The sequence below is a fragment of the Phalaenopsis equestris genome, unplaced genomic scaffold, assembly GCF_001263595.1.
Source record: "Phalaenopsis equestris unplaced genomic scaffold, ASM126359v1 Scaffold000402, whole genome shotgun sequence".
Taxonomy (NCBI): Eukaryota; Viridiplantae; Streptophyta; class Magnoliopsida; order Asparagales; family Orchidaceae; genus Phalaenopsis; species Phalaenopsis equestris.
This window is the reverse complement of record NW_018164844.1, coordinates 313,887-330,675: the sequence shown is the minus strand read 5'-3', so window position 1 is coordinate 330,675 and position 16,789 is coordinate 313,887. Positions and strand designations below refer to the sequence as shown.

Here is a 16,789-nt window from a genome sequence, read left to right as displayed (position 1 = left end):
ATGACTCGTTAGATCGAGAGAAGGGAGTAAATCTCTTCCAACTGATAATTTTTACTTATGAAGAACCATTATCTCGATGCTTCTGCTTGGATTGTCAGAGGAGAAGTCAAGATTATGTAGTGAAGGTTGATTTACCTGATTTCAATGGTTGCATGGATTCAAATGTGTTTATCGAGTGGATTCAAAGAGTACATGAATTTTTTAAGTAGAAAGATGTTCCTGAGAATAAAAAAAGTAAAATTGATAGCCATCAAGCTCAAAAAAAGTAGAATAAAAAATAAAACCAACATCATGGTGGGAGAACCTAAACCATATTTGGCAACGAGAAGGGAAGAGTAAGGACACATTGTGGTCCAAGCTGAACAAGAAGATACCTTCCCGTGTTTTATTGAAGGACATATTCATAAAGCTCCATAACATGCATAAGCGAGGCACTTCTACAAAAGAGCACACAACTGACTTTAACCAACTTATGGCAAAATGAGATTTATTGGAACCTGCAGAACACATCGTGGCAAGATATCTTGAAGTATTGAGGTCATCTATAAAAAATGTGGTTCAACTACAACCATACTAGTTCCTACTAGATGTTCTAACCCTAGATTTGAAAGTAAAGAAACACAATGCCAACGGGTAATGGATGAACCTTACAAGAAGAATTAAATTTGAAGATTATATAGTGGAGCATCCAAACTAAAATTGCCCAAGGAGAAGACAATTTAAAGTGGAGAAAACATGGAGCCCATTAGCACTCCCAAATCTATCCTAATAAGTCAATTAGCTTCAAATGCCACGGGTTTTGACAAATTGCATCAGATTACAAAGACAAAAGAATTGAATCTTTCATAGACAAGGGTTTTATAGAGTAGGAAGAGGATGAAAACCCAGTGGAGATTGGAGGGGAGTACTAGCTTGCAACTGATAAGGGAGAAATGCTAGTAATTCAGACAAAGCCCATGAGAGAGACCCCGTCAAATTATCATTGGGTGGTCAAAGAAAGTAGTGAGTCAAAAAAAATTAATGTTTATGCAGAGTTTGAAGAGGTGGTGTCACAAGCTATCTTTTTGTAGGCTTTAAGAGGAACATAGCCAGAACTAACATTGATTGTCTAAGAGGGCCATGAGTATGAGGAATTAAAATCAGACACAAGGTAACTCTAAATAAGAGAGTTTAAAAAGAAAAACAGACATACAATCTACCTCTTTAGTAATGGATAGTGCAACTAATTTCTACTATTTCTTATTGGTATTTTTTTTTGTCCAAATGTGTCCACCATGGATCAATAATTGGATAGGTATTTTCAAGAACAATATAACACCCCAAGAGAAATGTATTACCTTGAAATGGATCTAATTATGTATATGATGAAAATCTTTAGAATTTATGAGTTTAGATTAACCATAAATTTTTTCCCTACTTTATAAAAGTAAGATAATGTTTATTTTATTTTGAGATCTGGTGTAACTATAAGAGCAAGCCCTCATTGCTAATTACATCTCATGAGTTGTGAACCCCTGAAACAACTCTCAATTAACAAATAGTATAATTCATCAATGTAACACAAAATGCAATTTTCATTTCAAATTAAAAGCATACATATTTTGTATACTTTCATAAATTATTTTAATGAAATTTTGTTTTGTTAACTTGTTGCAGTTTATGCTAATTTTATTATACATATACATGTTATTGATAGAGAAAAGGGTGAAAAGCTGAGGTACAAAGACTGGTTTAGTACAAGACACATTTTTAGTGCATAGATTTGATTTAAATGTCATATTTTACACATGTAAATGAGAATAATTTTATGATTATTCAAATAATAATAATGTAGTCATCTTAATAACAACTTATGTTCCTTTATATTTCTATAATTATTATATAAGTGTGTGAATAATGCAACTAAAATTATCTACAGTAGATCCTTTATTTATTGAGTTGAAATTATTTTAAAGGATATGAGTTTAACATCAACATATGATCAAATTCTATCTCCCCACTTCAATTGCAACCTTAAGTCGATATGGTTTACTTTAGTGTGAAGATCGACATGGGTGTGACAATTAAAATAATATCAATGTCTTTAGCTATAGTGAGATTCACATGATTGATAAGTGAATTAAGTATATTTGAGTGCTAAAGTGGTGTAAAGTATAAATATTTTTTTGGGGATGTGGAGATCCTTTAGATTTGTATGGGCCTCGTGATAACCATGAAGGCTAAAGAAGTTGAGATAAAATATGATGAGTTGTTCTATTTAATTTTGAAATTGTGCTAATGCAATATATGTAATAAAAGTTCTTGAACAACTTATAACATAAGATAAAGTAGATTTTAAGTGATCAAAATAATCAATTTTTTATTGCATAACTTATCTTGATGATTATTGATATCATTTAAATAGTTACACCCTTATAGTTAATGTAATAATTTTAGAGTAATATATTTATGATACAAATGTCTCTTGGGTTTATTCAGCTCTTACAAAATCTTTGCCATATGTGATTTTATTGTGTGAAGCTCTTCAAGGTTTAGGGAGTTTAGAGAGCCCTCTTAGAAGATGAAGCATAAAAGAGATCCAATTGGGTGGAGATAAGGAATTGTTAAGCTAGCTCATCTCTTTCTATAATTACCCTCACCTTACGATAAGTTATTTGTGCTTAGAATGGATATGATATGGACACCTGATTAGAGTAATGATTATAATGACCATCAAATAATGGCTTGGATTTAATCTGTACCCAATCTTATAACTCAAGTGCAAATTTTTGGGTTTATATGACTCCCTTCTTTTGATTCATAAAAAGCAACTGACAATAATAAGAAAATGTATTCATCTAGTGTTTGAAGTACCCTAATTTCAAAAATCACTTTCATTTATTATATTGTTTTTCCGTTTATTAAGATTTTTATAGAGATTTAAGACTTAGTAGTGACCACTAAATAGAGGAAAGATTTATTTCAAGTAATTTATACATAGTACGATTATAGTTTCGTTTCTTCTTCCTTGTGCATGGTGCACTTGGATATTATATTACAAACATACTCATGAGTGTTTTCGACTTTCTACACTATGATTGTGAGGCCAATTTTTGTTAGAAGACTGAAATATTTTTTCTCTTGTGAATATAGAGTTGATTGAAGCTCCTCTGTTGTGCTTCTTCTTCGTAATTTTTTTATTATATAAAGTGCTTCTTTCTCAATCCTCATGGATACTACCATTTGAAAATTGAAATAATCATCAAAACATGACTAAACCAGGTTACTTCCTTTCTTGTGAACAGTTACTTCACATAAGCCAAAAACTCCAAGTAGAAAAGCTACTTCCACTCAGAAATATGGCATGGTAGATCCCATTAATTATTTCCACTGCTCATATTGGAAGCATTCTATTCTGAATCCAGTGATTATTCTGATGCATTTTATAACCCTTTATCCTCTTCTTAAGAGTCGTGCATCCTTAAAAACGTTGCAGATCCATGGCCATTCCAAAGGGATTTGCGCCTTCCATAAACTGTTGTCAGGGCTAGAAACCCAATGCAGCTCATGTTCACGTGAAGTAAGAAGTGTTTGCTTTACGTGAAATCGAAGTTTTAGAGATATAATCATGCCTTCATCTTTGGAATCTTCTGTAAATACAATTAGGGTTTTTAATTGGTTGGATCTGAGTTCAAATTAGACTCTATTTTTATAGGGTGAAATTCAGTAGATTTATTATATCAAATATACTTTTTAAAATTGGGGCTTCACTTCAAACAGTCAAACGAGTCTAGCACTAAGTTTATTTAGTCGGCCAAATTGCTTAATCTAAGACTTCTATCAGAACATAAAATTAATCAAATCTGACTTTAGATTAGATCAGACGATACCTGCACCGACTAAGACAGGATCCTTCCAATCTTATACTGTCGGATCCTAATTTTGTCTTTTGTGAACCATGTGAAGAAGGAAAAGGAAGAGAGGACTAAATAAGTTTGGAATTTTGATAGAGAGAATCGAGGGAGAGATCTCTTTATTTGTATTTTTGTCACATACTTAGATTATGGAAACTGATCCTAATGTCATTAAGACTCTAATTGATTGTATAGATTTTATATTATATGTGCATTGCAATTTGAATTTCAACATTGACGGTAATTGACTTGTCGGTAGGTTTAAAATCAATCAACCGAGGTGACCAGCCGAGTGACATCAGTGCCCTCTGAATTACGTTTTAATCGGTCGAGGTGTTTGGCCGCATGATGATCTTTCTCAGTGTCTTTTGGCACGGTCGACTAGAACAGTCAGTTATGAGGTGGTAGTTCGATCCGGACGTGGGGTTGGTCGGTTGAACGTGATCGGTTGGCTTTTTTTATTGAGTGAGCATGGCTCATTTTCTGTTCGGCTCGAGTCATATAGGGATCGTGTCTCACCTTCCTGATAGGTTCGCCGCCTCAGTCGGATCTCCAAATCTTGCAAGGTCTTAGGCAGATCTTGTTGCATCCTATGTGGCGTATCCGATGAGATTCACTGCCGGGATGATTTACGTCTCGCTTTTGTCGAGTCTTGCTAGCGGGAGCCATCTCTAGAGCTTGAACCTTTCATGGGTTTGGAGACAGGGTTCGGAGACACATCTCCATGCTCGGCCTTAAATCGTCGGTTGATTGCTTACCTCAAGAAGAGGCTCTTTCATTTTAAATCGTTTGTTCTTCTTCAAATTCGTGCTGGTATTTTTGGTGTATATATAAACATAAAAAATTTAGAAAATTTCCATATGTACCACACAATTTTTTGTTTTTGTATATCAAACACCCATAATTTGATATTTATACTTACATCTTGTGTAAAAAAATTCATACATAAGGGTATATGCTAGTTTTAAGAAAGTAGTGATGTGATATTTATGATATGATGTTACAGATATGCGTCATATGTATGTAAGAAAATGAGTCTCTAGTGTTAAATATGTAAATACTTTAGAAATGTTCGGTATGTATGTAAAAGTCTCTACAAATTATTTAATGCTTGTGTTTGGACCGTTGACGTAATTAATTGATTGCAACTTTCGGGGCCAAAAGATTCCACTTTCCATACTCGTGGCCATCACAGACACACGTGTATCATGAATTGCTATTGTAAAAGCATACCTGGTGAGTCTTCTCGTTCCTCCACTTGAAACTTTAGTATCTTTTCTAGGCATATATATATATATATATATATATGTATGTATATTTTAGTGCAGTGTTTCTTATGCATGTATAAAGTTACTACATAATTCGAACGAGTATATTATCTACTGCTTAATGTACGTAATCTACCTAATCTTACATATCCTCAAAGACAACATGAAGTTACATGCACCTCTCATTTTCTCTCTCTTTTTGGCCAAGTGTAGAGGCAGAGGCTAGAGCTATGGTGGAAGAGTTATTGGAGGTAAACCATATGGATATAAATAAATTTGATTCCGAGTAGTCACCAATAACCTCTAAATAACTTAATTTGATTGTTGGATATAAGAGGACTTCATAAATAAAAAAAATTAATTGTTGTTATACGTGTTGATAAATGGTGTAGGGTTTTGATGAAAGGTAGAAAAATAAATTCTCTATCATAATTATAGGTGATGAGGAGTCTTGCTTATATTTTTTAGGAACAAAAAATAAAGATAAGGAGTGATAAGAGTACATATGATAAAAATGAAAACAATTATTTTGCTGAATAAAAATTCGCGTCACATATTTTCTCTATTGAACAAATATCTCTCCAATATGGCTATAAATATAGAGAAATTTTGTCAAACAATATAAAATCTCATATGTAATTTGCTTTTTAATGTTTATCTTTGCAGATTAAATTTTCATATTCTCATGTCCATCGATTTTCTTGGGGAACACTGTGTTACTCAAAAACTCATAGGAGGGATATATATCTTATAATTTCTTGAGAAAAGTAGAGTGATGCTATTAAATGAGGTTAATAACTCATATGAGGTGTGGTCTAACTTAGGCTAACCTCAACTAGTCAAAACCTAATCCAAATTCCAACTAAATGAGAATACCAAAATCAACCCAGGTATTCATTCTATGAGCTCTCTAAATAGACTTAAGTGAGTCAATTGACTTGAAGGATTAAACCAGATTAAATCATAGCTTTGATTTGACCAAAAGCAAGAGATTGAATGACTTAGGTCTTTTTCCTTAACTTTGTTGAAATCATATTAAATAAAACCTTGAATTGATCCCTATGATTAAGAATGTAGTTGATCCTCCGATTTGCATTCGTTTAAGTATACAACCAATTTTCACAACCTTTGAGTATAATAGTCTTAAATTCTATGTGAAGCATCATTTTGCATGCATTAAAGAGAAATTTGTTGGATGCAAAGATGCTTTCATGCAAACCACATTAGCCTTGAGTAGCTTGTTGGATTTTAATGGTGTAAATTTAAGCCATGATGGTTTTAAGTACCACAATTATAGCCATTACATTAGTTTATTAAGATGAATACATACATACCACACAATCTTATGTATTATATATCTAATATTTCAACTTTAATGTCTACTTATAAAAAATTAAAAAATTTAACATCATATCAATAACATCATTAATATTTATGTTTCTCCCTACTTACCTATCTATCTATCTATCAATCTATCTACCTATCTATCTATCTATCTATCGAGATATTAAAATATTAAATAAATAAATATGTAAATACAAGGTATGTTTTAACATATACAATTTTTCTTTCCCCATAAAAACAAAGAAGCTTTCATTTTTGAGATGCTAGTGGATTCCTTAATAATTTTAGGTTGCTAGTACAGGCAATAGTTGAGATTTTTATTTTCTAAAAGAATTTAGGTTTTTAATCTCATACTTCTACTATCATTTAAAAAAAAATTCGGCTGCTTAAATTTAAATTTTTACTAAAATTAATCAAATCTAATTTAAAAAAACTAATAACAAAGCAAATGAGTACCTTCAGATCTCAACCTTTCACATATATCTAGCTCTATAAATGACTTTAAGACTTTATTAGTACACTACTCGTGGGTTAATTAGAATATCATAGGAGAATTTATCATTTTTTTTATTCTTATGTAATTTTTAATAATTATTTTAGTTCAAAAATAAGAATTTTCAACAATAACTAATATAACTAATTAAAATAAATCTTCGATCATTAAAGAAATTATTGGTGGTTCGCTTAGGTTTGAGGACCACTAGACATAATGTTTGTAGTATTTTAATTATATTTTAATTTTTTTACAATTTTTAATTGATTTTAATGAATAAATAAAAAGAAAACATATTTCATTTCAAAAAATACATTTTTTATATTTTTCATAAGTCTCTCTTATTTTAGGAGACTCAGAGAAATTAATTTCATCTTTTTGTGATTTTTATTCCTTTTATTAAAATTATTTTATTCACAAATTAAGAAAAATACATTTAATTATTAAAAATACATTTCTTACACCCTTAAAAAATTACAAGCACATTTTTTAGGTTATTCTCTATGGTTATGGAAATATTTAAGGCAATTTAGAGTATTTTCATTTTTTTTAAGTTTTTTGATTTTTTTAATTATTTTAAAATTAGGAAAAATAACTATATAATAAAGTTTTTTTTTAACTTCAATTTTATTTTTCTTAAGTTTCTCTGGTCTAAAGGAACACTCCAAACCAATGTTTACAATTTTTTTTTATTTTATTTATTATAATTATTTTAAACCAAAATTATTATTTACTTAGAAAAAAAGTTTTTATATTAAAAAAAAAGAATTATGACCTTCAATTTTTTACAGAGGCCTCCTTATATCATTATCTACAACTTGGCCAATTTTAGTGATTATTTGAATTATTTTACATTTTTCTAATTTTTAATGATTTTTTTTAATTTTAAATAAGAAAAAAGATTTGAAAAAGTTTTAAATCTAACTTTTTTTTCCTAAGATTCTCTGATCACAGTGAACCTATCAAATATCATTTTATATTTTTCTGACTTTTATTTTATTTTTTTATAGTTTTCTTATTTAAAATGATACCAAATCTTTCAAAAATTGGGGCTTTTAATCATAATGATGTTCTCTGGCCATGGAAAAATCAAAGCTCATGAAGAATAACTCCTAAAAAATTTATTTAAATTAGATGTTGATCATAATGATGTTCTCTGGCCCTGGAAAAATCAAAGCTCATGAAGAATAACTCCTAAAAATTTTATTTAAATTAGATGTTTATTTAATTACTCTCTAGAATATTTAATTAATTTAAAAATAAATATAATGAAAATGTTTTTAATTTTTAGCTCGTATTTTGTCCTCTATTCACTGAGCACAGGAGCATTTTTATTTTATTTTTATGATTATTGTACACTAAGATATGAATTTGTAAAATTTTTGTCTTTATTTAATTCCAAAATACCCTATTTATCTACTTATCCGAGTTGGTGTTGTGTCATCCTTAACATCTCCGAAGCGCCGTGTCGTCCACTGATTGGTGGCGCTTTCCACGTAGCCTATTGACTGTGCTCGTTGTTCGTGAAACATCACACCGTTTGGCTTCATCTCGATCATCCGTTCAATACACGTGAAAATGGAATAACATCTGTTCAACGTCCCCAATCTTCCTAACCAGAGAACTATCTGTGTTCTAGTCCTAATATCTCGCTCAATTTTCAACCAAATCACATGGAGTTTGTTCCCACACCTTCTTCTAAGTGAGACAAACCTATTTATACGGTTAAATACATATGAAATACAAGTTCTCTTCACAAAGGATGAAACCGAGGTAAAATTTAGAGATTTTGAGGTCTTGATTGGGTTGGTTATAGACGATCATATTGAGTCAATGAAACTCCTCGAAGTGTTGTTTTGAGCTGAGGCACGACCTAAGTATGACTTCGATCGAAAAGTGACTTGGGCTTGGTCAAAGACTAGGTTAGAGCATTCGAGAGATGGGGCTTTTAATTGAGGAAGTGATCTTAAGCTCTCTTGAAGCTTAAGAGCAAGTCAATTAAGATTATTGGTGGAACTTGTGGTATGAACGTGAAATGCCCTAGATTTTGAGCTCAAATTAAGTTTGAACGGCAGGGGAGATGGGTTGGCAAGGATTGGAATGAGCTTAGGAAAGCTGGGAGAGGCTCTGGAAGCAATTAGGCAGAGTTTTCCCAAGGATTTGGATGATTTCTCATTTAGGTCGAGGAGGGGGCCATTTATAATTAAGGACAAGGAGGAGGCCTTAGGCTGACATTGGCTGGTGCCAATAAGCTTAGGTGGAGTGCTGAGCGGTGCAAGTGACCAATTGGAGATTACCATAAGGAATGGATCGAATTTGGGGTTTAAGGAATGGTGGCCTCTCTCGGTTTTGGGTTTTGATAGAATTATATTAGAGTTATCATAATTCAAAGAGGACCTTTGAGGAAAAATAATTTTTATCCTAATAACAGAATTAAGCAATGAAGCTTTCAAAACAGAGGTAACTAAAACATTATCGACGTGCAAATCCTTCTAAGCATGGATAGCAGAATTGTTTAAAATAGCCAAAATTTGATTTGACTACAACATTGCTTCGAAACCATTAAACATTCATTAACATGATTAGTAACATCATCCTCTTCATCAGATTTTGAAATATTTTCATCAACTAGAGTATTAAGATCAGATGTCATATCACTAAAATAATTAGTAATAAAAACATTAGGAATAGTAATACTCCTAATTTCATTATCTTCAAGAACCACATTATTAATATTAACTGAATTAGAGAAAAATAATATAGAAATATTAATTATATGGTTAATATGAACAAAATTTTGTTTCACAATCCATCTATTATTCCTAGAAGCAGAAACCACATTAGCTAAAATAGTAGAGGTATTCTTAGAGCAGTTGTCTGGATCATAACCAAAAGAAGAACCAGTTTTACACATAATAGGCTTCAATTCATATATAAGTTGCAGCTTAAAATCTTTTCCGTTAAAATTGAGTGTAATAAAATCAGGACAATAAAAATCCACATTAGCATGAATATTAACACGAGGAAATGATAACCTAGAACCTTTTGTTGTTAAAGAATCAACAGCAAGAGGAATCCCTACCTTGCTAGCAACTTTGGAAAATCAAGATTCAGACCAACAACATAAAGGAAAATTAGGAAACCAAACCCAAATAAGAATTTCCTTAAAAACCTCTTTAATAAGTTCAAAATCATGAGATCATCTTTTAAAAATAAAAGATTTACCATAAATAAACCAAGGAGCACCTAAAAAAACCACTTTTGAATCTTTTAAAAAGTTAAATTTAAAAAGAAAAAAAAAGAATCCCTTCATAGTTCAAATTTACCTTTATGCTTTCAAATCTTACCCAGAATTTGCAAAAGATTTCCATAGAATGGTGGTTTACCAAATGAATATTCAACTAAAGTCATTTGTCACTATTAGAACCTTCATCAATTTCTTGATCTGCAAATATAATTTTTTTCTTACATAGAAGGAACATCATACAAATTAAAAGTAGGATTAAAAGTATGCGAAGAAATAAGACTTTTCTAATTCATAGTCAGTCGTTGGATTAATAAGCAAGGAAACAAAAGATGAAGTTAAAGGAGGAAAAAAATTAGAGCTTATAATGAACAAGGGGCTAAAAGCCCATAAACACCACATCTAACCAAAAAAGAAAAATGAAATAAACCAACAAACAAAAAAAGCTAAAATGCTAGAACAATAGAATAAGAAAAAGAAAACAACACCAAAATGACGCAGCCACAAAGAAAAATCCTTAGTAAACTCAAAAAGAAAAATAAGAAACAACCTTAAAAAATTAAAAAGAAGAATAAACCCTTAAAAGAAACATAAAAGAAGCAAGAGAACTCTCCAAGAACCCAACAAAAAAAGGGAAGGAGAAGCTTGCAGACACCACATGCAGGATGCATGCGGTGTCCGATCTCGGCCGTTCATCACCGCAGAGATAGAATTTAAAAAAAAAAAATGAAAGTGGGCTCCACCTCCGCTGTGATGGACGACCGAGATCAGACCCCCGCATGCATCCTGCATGCGGTGTCCGCACGGAATAATTTTTCCTGAGAAAGGGCAACTGCCCTACTCAAATCACGCCAATGCTCTGTGCATCTAGCTCTCCCTCTTCCGGCGGATAATGAGAGTAAATATTTGAATGCTAAATCAATAAACATATTAATATATTTTTGAAATAATGAAAATCACACATTATTTTATTGAGAGGAGAACAAAAATTATTAAACAAAAGTTATAACAAGACAATTCACAATACAACTCACAAAATAAATAAGTAAACAAACACTAAAAATAATAAATAAATAAATAAATAAATAAATAAATAGGAGTAAAATATGATACAAGTAAGATTTTATTGTTCCATATATAAATGAATAAAATTTGTGATATGCCACGTGGACCCTTACTCGGCTGACATCACCCAGCGCTAACGATGGCGCAGAATATTTAATAACTCTAGTTCAGTCCGGGCCCACATGACGCAACCGGTACCCATCGCGGGCCACGTGACGCGAGCCCGCCGATCACGCTCCTCCTCTCGCCTTCGCATGACGTCACCCTCCACGTGAAATATCTTTATATAAAGCCCCCCCGTCCCTTCTCCAGACCTACTGGCCACATGTCCTACCCGGCTATGGGAACGGAGGCGGCGCCGTTAGGCAAGCGGGCCAAGCGGCGGCCTGCGGCGACGCTCTCTATCGACGCCGGCGAGCCGCCGGAGAAGAGGATGGAGAGGCTGATAGAGGAGAGTCCGGTTGTGATATTTAGCCGGAGCTCGTGCTGCATGTGCCACGTCATGAAGAGGCTGCTCGCCTCCGTTGGGGTCCACCCCACCGTGATCGAGTTGGATGAAGAGGAGGAGCCGGCGGCGGCTCCGGTGGCGATGATGCCGGCGATGTTCATCGGCGGGGAGGCGATAGGAGGGATAGAGGGGCTTATGGCTCTGCATCTTAGTGGGCGGCTTGTTCCTAGGCTTCGGGAGGTGGGTGCGCTTTGTGGATGAAGGTGTAATGATGGTCAAGGGTGTAAAAATATGCTTTGCTTGGTAGTGGGGGGAGTGGGGGTGGTTTGTAAATAAAATTATATGATGTAAAATTAAGAAAAAAAAAGGAATGGTATTACGTAAGACCACAATAATTGCATGTTTTTTGACTTTTTTTCTCAACCGGTTTGCTGCAGTGGACCGGCCGGTTTTGGTTTGCTAGGCAATATATCTAGGGTCTCTTCAGGGCAGCTTGTGTGTTTCAGGATAAACAGTTTATCTTAAATGTGCCCCATGGGGACCGCTGGGGTCAACACGCGGCCTGCGTTTAGTGTAAAAAACTCAAACGCGACAGACAGCGTTTTCAAAAATGCGCAAACCAAACGGTTATGCGGTGTTTTTAAAAACGTCGCTGCACTTATAAGCTGCCCCGAACGGCCCCCTAGTATTCCAAATGATTACAATTTTAGTAATTAAAGTTTATTTATTTAACAAAATATAAGTTGGTGGCTGAAATTAAATCTAGATATATATTATGTAAATTTTTAATTGCACGAAGTTGATAAAAAATTGTGCCATTTTTTCACTGAAATATCAGTCTCAATTACTGAATTTCTTTAAGGGAACGATACAAGTTACTAGAGAGATTATCATGGATGCATGGGAGTTTCCATGTTGGGACTCTTTATCAAAAACACGCATAAGAGTTATCAGGGACTTCAGAATCTCGAATAATTAATCCTTCTTGCATTGTTCAACATAAATATATTTTCTTAAAGAGCTCCAGTCAATCAATGTAACATTTTTATTTTTGGGATAGTTGATCTAAGATCTTTATCTTTGTTTACTCTGATTTTTCCTTTTAAGTAATGCATAATGATAATTAGGCAATTATGGTAACATTCAGCTGTTGATGAAATCTTTCTCTTGTTATTATGAATTGTATGCTGAGTTTCTGAAGTCGAGTAGTGGGATTTTTGGCGCGAAATTGGGAATTTTAACATCTTATTGTTGAATCTTAAGATAGAAGATTCATTATGTTAGTAATCTAAAAAACGGATACGCGCTGAAAACTGTTCTGCAGTTTCTGGTGCTTAGGCTCCACGGGCCAGGAGCCTAGGCGCCAATCTCTCGGTTTGTCAATTATGGTATGGGCACTAAGGCACCCAAAAGTTTGGCGCCAAGGTGTTGTTGTAGTGGTGTCTTGGCGCCCACTGGCTAGCATTAGGCGTCAACCTGTTGGGTTGCTAGGTTGGGATGTTTTAAAGATATTTTAGTAATATTTTTATTTTTTATATTGAATATAAAATTAACTAATTGTAGTTTTAATGTTCTACCCCTCGACCTAGGCTATTCATGTCATTTGAGATATCATTCAGAGCAAGTACGACTTAACATACTTGTCGTGGAAGGAGATCCTGATAGACATTCAAGATCTTTAATTTCAAGTGTTTGCAGTAAGTATCGTTCACAAATATCTTAAACAGATTTTATTTAATTTTCATTTAAACATAATCCCTGTAATATTTGCAGAAAATTTTCTTGGCGCCCTGAGCACGAGATGCACATTCGGTGCAACTTCGAGTGGAAGGGCAAGGATCGCCTCCTAGACATGTTTAGCGATATCGAAAAATCACGACATTGTCCTTTGTGGCTCAGAGAGGATGTTTTCTCAACGTTGCATAGGGTCTTGGATTCTTCTAACTACCAGAAGAAAAGGGAGCAGGCAAAGCATAACTGGCAGTCAGAATGTAGAGGCATGGGGCCCTCCAAGCACATTGTTTGGGCGCTCTAACATACAGAATACAAACAGAGGCTGATAATATTTCTTTTATTATATAAGGTTTTTAATAGTTTGAACACATGTTCTAACAATTTCATTTAATAGTCAAGTTTTCAAGAATGGACTAGAACCCTCCGCCACCGATTTACATGAGGAGATCCACAGGAGGCGGTCTGATTTATTCTGGAGCGACCACAGGTCCCGTGCGACCCAAGTAATTGACTAGCTAAACTAGTTTGATGTTAATACAAGCTAGCTACAACTATATGTAATTACATTTATTTGTAGGAGAGATTCCAATAGCTTAATGAGAGCAGATCCCAAACCTCGGGAGGTATTCCGATTAATGAGTGTGATCTTTTTGGGTACAACCCGTGGAGGGAGGATACATAAAGGAAGAAGAATGATCGAGTCTATGTGCTTGAGTTGTAGGGATTTGCTTATGATGCTCACTCCTTCACCAGTGTATCTGAAACTTCTACCTCTAGCATAAAAGATGAGGAGATCTCCAGGCATGTTGCGGCATTCTCTGTCGAGATGGAGGTCTGCTACTCTCATATGAGGTCGGAGCTGGAGACCAACATGGAAACCAAGTTAAAGGCTGAGTTGGATTCCTTCCGGTAGTGGATTAGGGTTGGCAGCGAGGCAGCGACCGCATTGGAGGAGAAGGAAGCGGCAGAGGACGATGAGGATGAGGTTGACAAGATAAAGGAGAATGATTTGAAAGGGTTTTTTTCTTTTTTTTTTAAGCTTATGTACATTTCAACATATATTTTTTCTGTGAACAGTGATATACATAATTTAGAGTACATATATTATATTTATTTTATTATTTGATTGGATAATTTACAGTTTGAAAGCTATGCTATTTCATTAAATGTTTAGAATTGTATACTAAATGTTGTGATGATGGGTGTGGTAATGTAAATATGAAAGAGAGAATTTGTTTTTTTTCTTTATACTACAGGTCTCCTACGGCTTACCGTAGGTTTTGTCATTGTTCCAAACATATCCATAGACAAAAACATGGCTAGCTGATGGACATTTTTACCGAGGCCTAATTGACACATGACCGACGACTCAAGGAGTGTCACACAAAAACGACAAACGAAATTTTTTTTTTATTGATAGTTAGCCCATCGGTTATAAAAAATGATGCATAAACGACCCTTAACGAATGATTTTTACTTGCGTTAAAAAACCAACGAGTGCGACACTTTTTTGATAGTCTTCATGTCTGTTACAAAAAACAATGCATTGTCTGCTTCAAAAAACAAACGAGTGTGACATTTTTCGAACTTGTATGATGTCGTTATTACCGACGGAAGAATCTTTAGTCATACGATCCGACAATTGCTGACGACTCGAATTTTCACAAAAGAAGCTATAATATTAAATGGTCCGATAACCGTCGGTAAATTAATACCATTGAAATATTGATCGATTTTAAAATGAACGACAAGCGTTTTACCTACGAGTTTAAAATTGTTGGTAAAATTAAAAGAAATAGGTTTTCTTATCATAACTGATGAATTGTAGTCGTCGGAAAAAACCTAAATTCTTGTAGCATTAGGAATCTATTAATGAGATTTATTTAAATAAGAATATAGTTAAAATTGATTTGATTGATTATATATGATATCAGAATGAGTACTTGTCATTGCCCCCAAATAATGAAAATGTTGCACATGTATTAGTACTAGGATTCTATAAAAAAAGTGATGATGTATGGATAATGATAATGATACTATGATAGTGTATTTCATCAAATAAGTTCATGTAAATTAACCTAGAGTGGCCATGAATAATAGTTTATCGAATAACAAAAAAACTAATCTAAAATCTTAAATATCCTAAGAACTGTATCAACTATATTAATTACTTGGTCAACTTCAAAAAGTTAATTAGTTCAAAATGCTTAGATATAGAATGCAAGGCCTAACCCATAAAGGCTAACTCTAGACCTACATTGAAAGATTAATAAGTATAATCTGTGAAACATATAACATTAGATTTTCTTACTAATGTAATAAATACCATGCAATATAATAACCAAAACTAGCACTTCTTAAATATGAACTAGTATGTTAGATCAACATAATAAGTTGTCCTAGTTTGATTAAAAAAACATAATTAGTGCTTAGACCAATGTCCTAAATGGCTTTATACTTGCAAGTTTTGTATTTTAAATATCCACAATTAAAAAAATTATAATTTATTTATTTTGTGAACTACTTTATTCATTTGATTCTATATATTTTCTCATAAATCCAATTCACATAATTTTATTATCACATTAATATAAAATGCTTTGGATTGGTGAATTAAGTAATTAAATACTTGGTTGACATTTTTTACTAATTGTTAAATATCCAAGGAAAATAAAAAAATTTACAATCTATAATAAATTGAAAAAGTTCTATATCTTACAAAAAGAAATCCATAAATCTTATAATCTCTAATAAATATATTGGGATGCTCTAAAGTATCTATAACTTTCCATATTAAGTATTTTTTTAATAAGTCAAATTGGAAACTTCAAATATTGATATAAGAAATTCATAAAAAAATTGTCATTATATTATAGAAAATTTAATTTTAAAATATTTTATATTTTGATTTAATTAAAATTGAATTTGCAAGAAAAATAAAGGTTTTTAAAGTTTAATCCATTTAAAAACTTTTGAATTTGTTTAACGCATTCAATATAAATAGGTTAATGAAAAAATAATGGCCTAGTTTATTTTGAGTTGTAAAAAACCATAATAACTAGATTGGATGACTCTAAATTTTTTTCTTTTCAAAAGAATAATAGTTGAAACCCTAGCTCTGTATAAGTTTAAGTTCACTAGTCTCTTAATGAATTGTGATGTTTTAAATGTCAATACCCATTAAGAGCTCAAGAGCTTACAAATATTCATAAATTTATACTTGATCATGGAAGTGGTTCATTCAAAAACCATTATAGTGGAAGAGCTTAAGGTTTAATTAGAAGAGTATCCCTAAATAAA

General features: G+C 32.7%; 1 protein-coding gene across 1 annotated transcript; it reads left to right on the top strand.

The window, feature by feature from the left end:
• Positions 1-11,647: 11,647 nt before the first annotated feature.
• On the top strand, positions 11,648-12,241 carry LOC110026810 (glutaredoxin-C7-like). Its single transcript, XM_020727960.1, has one exon. The coding sequence runs from the start codon at positions 11,648-11,650 to the stop codon at positions 12,014-12,016; it is 369 nt and encodes a 122-aa protein (XP_020583619.1). The 3' UTR covers positions 12,017-12,241.
• Positions 12,242-16,789: the final 4,548 nt, after the last annotated feature.

What these genes read in the sequence shown, in the direction of transcription:
- LOC110026810 (XM_020727960.1), top strand. Translation starts at nt 11,648, where the DNA reads ATGGGAACGGAGGCGGCGCCGTTAGGCAAGCGGGCCAAGCGGCGGCCT.